The sequence below is a fragment of the Castanea sativa genome, chromosome 4 (assembly GCF_040712315.1).
Source record: "Castanea sativa cultivar Marrone di Chiusa Pesio chromosome 4, ASM4071231v1".
NCBI lineage: Eukaryota > Viridiplantae > Streptophyta > Magnoliopsida > Fagales > Fagaceae > Castanea > Castanea sativa.
The window spans coordinates 48858466-48863872 of record NC_134016.1 but is presented as its reverse complement, the minus strand read 5'-3'; the positions used below and the strand labels follow the sequence as shown (position 1 = coordinate 48863872).

General features: G+C 35.6%; 1 protein-coding gene across 1 annotated transcript; it reads left to right on the top strand.

The window, feature by feature from the left end:
* Positions 1–637: 637 nt before the first annotated feature.
* On the top strand, positions 638–5070 carry LOC142630936 (putative disease resistance protein At5g66900). Its single transcript, XM_075805001.1, has 5 exons — positions 638–1747; positions 2164–2570; positions 2729–3090; positions 3603–3814; positions 3915–5070. The coding sequence occupies exons 1-5, from the start codon at positions 1120–1122 to the stop codon at positions 4748–4750; spliced, it is 2445 nt and encodes an 814-aa protein (XP_075661116.1). The 5' UTR covers positions 638–1119; the 3' UTR covers positions 4751–5070.
* Positions 5071–5407: the final 337 nt, after the last annotated feature.

The following is a 5407-nucleotide window of genomic DNA, read 5'->3' as shown; positions in this document are numbered from 1 at the left end:
AATATTTCTTAAAGCAATACTTTTAAGATCCGTTTGGTTTGATAGATTTTAGGGAGAATGAAAAAAAATTGAGAAAAAACAAATTTTGTGGCTGTTTGATCGGAGGGAGGAGAGAGAGAAAAAATTGTTGGAGCTAAATATTTTCTCTCTAGATCACCAAAATGCTATCTTCCTAATTTGAAGAGAAAATATAAAGAAGAAATATAGTTTCAATCAAATTACTAAACTACCCCCTTTCTGACGTTTTGGTTGTTTCTTACTTTCTTGCTTTCTTTTTTTCTTTTTTTCATTCTTTTTTTATTTTTTATTTTTTCTTTCCTGCGTGTGATAGTAATACACATACAGCTTCCTTTTCTCGTTTTTAGCTTTTTTCGGTTTGGTTTTTTTATTTTTTTTTTCCTTTTTGGGTTTTTACTGGAACGTGCCTTTCTTTCTTTACTTTTTTTTTTTTTTCTCTCTCTCTATCTCTCTTTTTTTTTTTTTTTTTTTTTTTTTTTTGAACAGGGCAATAGGGCATGTCTTTTATCTTGCAACAAACTTAGATGATTTTTTTTTTTTTAATTGGGCATCGATTTTTCTATCCCCTCACTTTTTTATATCGGCTAACCAAACAAACCTTAGTACATAGCTAACTTTTGCCACAAAGTCAATGTATACCTTGCTTCGGACGAAAGTTCATCAAACTAAATTCTAAAACTCCGAGTATCGGACATTTCTAGGTCTGTGAAGATAACGCGCTGACACTTTCCTCTTCATCCACGAAAGAAGCAGTGACTCTTCTCTACTTCCGATCCGTTTCCTAGAACTCGTTTGTAAATTTTTTACTATATAAGTGAACATTTAGCTCTGTAATTTTCAGGTTTCCCTGATAGATTATTTTACTTGTACTGTATTGCAACTTTTCATTTGTTTGAATAAAAATCTAATTCGTCCTATTATTATTATTTTTTTTTTTGAAAGTCTGTATTTTGCATAGTTGGGTATATCGAAGTCTAATTACAGTTTCTTGTGTCAAAAAAAAAAAAAAACAGTCTTAACTGTTCAAAGAGAAAAAGAGTCTTGGTTTCTCAATTGGGCTTCCAAATACTATATTGGATATAAAATCTTTGAAATAAAGTTATGGCAGCAGCATTCGTGGGTGGGGCTGCTCTTGGGGCAGCATTTGGAGAGGGCTTTGCAGTGTTACATGTCACAGTTAAAGATGTGGTAAGCAAAGCCCGTATGTTCAAACCAATTCTTAAACACCTCGAATCCACGTTAGATCGTTTGGCGCCAACGGTCAACGAAATAAAACAATCAAGCGAACAGCTTGATCTCCCAGAAGTGGAAACAAAGAGATTGGTTGAACATATGGAAGTGGGAGAGAAGCTGGTTCTCAAGTGCTTGAAAATCCGGTGGTGGAACTGCTGGTTCAAACTATATTACTCCCCTAAACTTAAAGAGTTGGTGGAAGAAATCGTCAGGTTCTGTCAGCTTGATATGCAAGTGCATAGCACAAGGAATGTGTTGAGGACTTTGGTAAATGTGAATGTTAATCTGCAGAAAGTGGATTCGATTGTGGATAGACAAAGGGTGCTGTGCAAGGTTCGTGATCCCCCGGATTTTACAGTCGGGTTGGATATGCCAATGAAGGAGTTGAAGACGCTGCTGTTGAAGGAGGAGGTGCAGCTGCTTCTACTGACTGCTCCTGGAGGATGTGGGAAGACCACATTGGTGCAAATGCTTTGTCAGGATGACCAAATTAGAGGTACTTCCATCTCTTTTGTGTGTCAGTGTGTAATTTTTTACTTTCTAATTTGTTAGTGTTTTAGGAAATATAGTTTGCATATTCTTGAAGTTATTTATAATGCTAGTATGTGGATCCTTAATAGTACAGTATACCGTTAGGTAGTAGCAAAAACAAAATACATTGAACTTCCTTGTTGAATCCTAAAATGAAATAATGCAGTAAAAGAAACAAGATGATTAAAAAGAAAATTAAAAAGGCAATTCTCATATTTTCATAATTGGTGGTGTTTCTCATAAATTTTTTATTTTTCTCACATCTCACCGTTTGCTGCGATTGGGATTGGGTATTCTTTTCATATGACATGGCCATTATGTGTGTAATATTATGCGATATGAACCTCTGTGGTAGTTTTCTAACTACATGAGTTTGGACAGGTATGTTTGGGGACAATATTCTCTTTGTGAACGTTTCAAAAACTCCCAATGTGAAGGTCATTGTGCAGAACCTATTAAATTATAAGGATATGCAGCCTACTTTTCAAATTCAATGTGATGAAGATGCAATCGACCAGCTGTCCCAACTGCTGAATCATCTTAGCCCTAATCCTATATTGTTGATCCTAGATGATGTCTGGCCCGGATCAGAATCCCTTCCTGAAAAGTTTAAGTTTGATCTTCCCAATTACAAGATTTTGGTTACTTCAAGAACTGCATTTCCAAGTTTGCAATTTACATATCACTTAAAACCACTAGATGATGTTGATGCAATGACTCTTTTTCATCGCTCAGCATCTCTACATGATGAGAACTCTTACATTCCAGCAGAAGAAGATGCCAAAAAGGTACTTTGTCAATCTGTGAGATATACATACACACACACACACACACCTGCCAAAATTATGTTTTCATACATACACATATATTTAAGCTTTGCTTGGGCCAAAAATTACCCCTGTAACCTCCAAAAATAATTGAGTTCCTTTGTTTCCTTGAATTGCAGATAGTAAGAGGCTGTGGGGGATTCCCACTAGTCATTAAAGTGATTGGTGGCTCACTGCGTAGGCAGCATGAAGTAGTATGGCACAGTAGACTAATGAAATGGTCTGATGGTCAATTTTATTTTAGTTCTGATACAGAGCTGCTTGCTCATCTTCAAAAAAGCCTAGAATTTTCCGATGAAAAGGTCATCATCAAAGAGTGTTTCATGGACCTGGGTTCATTTCCCGAAGACCAAAGGATCCTAGCCGCTGCCCTCATAGATATGTGGGCAGAATTGTATAAACTGGATGAAGATGGCATCCAAGCCATTGTCAATTTACAAGAACTCAACATTCGAAATCTGGCTAGCCTTGTGATGGCAAGGTATGCTGGCTTTTTATCTCCATACTACAGTTTTCTTCTTGTGTGATTTCTTCACGTGATTACTGCTAGTTGTATTATGCCGTAACTCTATACCTGGCCTAAGGCCCAAAATAGTTTTCTTATGGCATAATTAACTTCTGATGGCATTTGATAATATGTTATTATAGCTTATTTGACATGTCAATGGCCAATTTAGGATTTTTCATACCATGATTTGAAAGGTGATTACTAACAAGAGCTAGAAAAAAAGGAAACTAATGCCAATCTAGAAACAAGATATTCCAAGTTTCCAACTACCGTGGCCTGGCAAAGAGGGCTGTTTCAAATTTTAATAGTTAACACCTGTTTGCATCTTGTCTGGCATACACTTGAATATAATTATTGTAGATAAAAACTGATAGTAGTATCTATTTCCCTTTGTTGTGTCATTATATTCTTAATATTATATATTTTTCATATGTGAAGCTGAAAATTTTGAATATGTTCTAAGCTTAAATTTTTCCCATTCACAGGAAAGATGCAAGTGAGGTCAAAAGCTATTATAATGAAGACTTTGTCACACAACATGATATTCTTAGAGAGCTTGCTATGCATCAGAGCAGCCAGGAGTCTATAGGACAAAGGTCAAGATTGATTATTAACATAAGTGGAAACAATCTACCGAAGTGGTGGACAGAACAAAAACAGCAACTCGTTAATGCTCGCGTATTATCTATCTCAACAGGTTGGCACATTTTCTCTCTATCAAAGACACACAGACATGCACAATATGTAATTTACATAATATTGATGGCTTGTCACATTGTATAAAATTATTTTTGCAGATGAATTATTCTCGTCCAGGTGGTGCAACATTCAAGGATCCAAAGTTGAGGTTTTAGTTTTGAATTTTCATACAAAGAATTATACATTACCTGAGTTTGTGGAGAAAATGGATAAACTCAAGGTTTTGATAATCAACAATTATGGTTTCTTTCATTCCAAAATAAGGAATTTTCAATTGCTTGGGTCTCTACCCAATTTAAAAAGAATCAGATTAGAGAAGGTTTCAATTTTTTCGCTTTGTGAGACCCTTGTACCATTGAAGAGTTTGAAGAAAATATCCTTGTTTATGTGTAATATTGGTAAGGCTTTTGAGAATTGTAAAATTCAGGTTTCAGATGCATTTCCAAATTTGACGGAGATAAACATTGACTATTGCAATGATCTGGAGGAATTGCCTGTTGGGCTGAGTGATATCGTCCACCTCAAAAAAATTAGCATCACCAACTGTCATAAGTTGTTTGCACTGCCAGAAGAAATGGGAAAGCTTGTGAATTTAGAAGTTCTAAGGCTTCGGTCATGTACTGATTTGTCAGAGCTACCAGATTCAATCAGAAGCCTCCATAAGTTGAGCATTCTGGACATATCTGACTGCCTAAGCATTATGAAGTTGCCAAAACACATTGGTGAGTTGTGTAATTTAAATGAGCTCAACATGAAAGGGTGCTTGAGATTGCGTACTCAGTTTCCAGAATCAATAATGGATCTTGAGCAGTTAAAGCTTGTGGTATGTGACGAAGAGAGGGCCAGGTTGTGGGAGCCTATCAAGGAATTCCTCACCGAGCTCAAGGTAGAGGTGGCTGAAAAAGATATTAACTTGAATTGGCTTCCCAAATGATTTCTGAGAACTGTTCTCCTTCAAAAATGTTGTGGGTTCAATATGTTATATCAAATGGAAATATGCTAAATCACAATCAATGCCAACAGCAGCTACTAAGAAAATAATAGGGGGGGAGCTCACAAAATAAAGGATTTTTCCAATAGTATAGGTGGTTAGGAATATAATCCAATGTTGTATTGATGAGCTACATATAAATTTAGAAAAAATCTTTTTAGATGCAAACTGGATAGTACACAACTTGGTTTTGGAAGATATGGCACTAAAAGCAGTGTGTACTAATTCATCTATATTTAACTTCTGCACCATCTTAACCTTTACCTCGGAGCTTTGGAGTTTGGACACTACATGAGCAAGGTTTTTGAGCCTCAAACCATTTAGTCTATTCTTTGCTCTTTGCCGTCTAAAGATTCTGATTCATTATGAGATTCAGGTTCAATTTAGTCTATTCACTACAAATTTTAAAAATACATTTTGAGAAAAGATGGGCAATTGCTGCAGTTCAATTTAAGCAAAAACGCATATTTGTTCTAGATTTTGACCTCGTTTTCAATTTGGTTCTTAAACTTTGGCAACTTTCAATTTGGTCGTTATATTTTGAAATTTGTTGTCATTTTAGTCCTTGCCAACTCGCTTATGAAAAACGCACTACTAATA

What these genes read in the sequence shown, in the direction of transcription:
- LOC142630936 (XM_075805001.1), top strand. Translation starts at nt 1,120, where the DNA reads ATGGCAGCAGCATTCGTGGGTGGGGCTGCTCTTGGGGCAGCATTTGGA. An exon ending in GCTAGCCTTGTGATGGCAAG is followed by an intron (nt 3,091 to 3,602) that starts GTATGCTGGCTT and finishes TCCCATTCACAG; the next exon opens with GAAAGATGCAAGTGAGGTCA. An exon ending in CGTATTATCTATCTCAACAG is followed by an intron (nt 3,815 to 3,914) that starts GTTGGCACATTT and finishes TTATTTTTGCAG; the next exon opens with ATGAATTATTCTCGTCCAGG.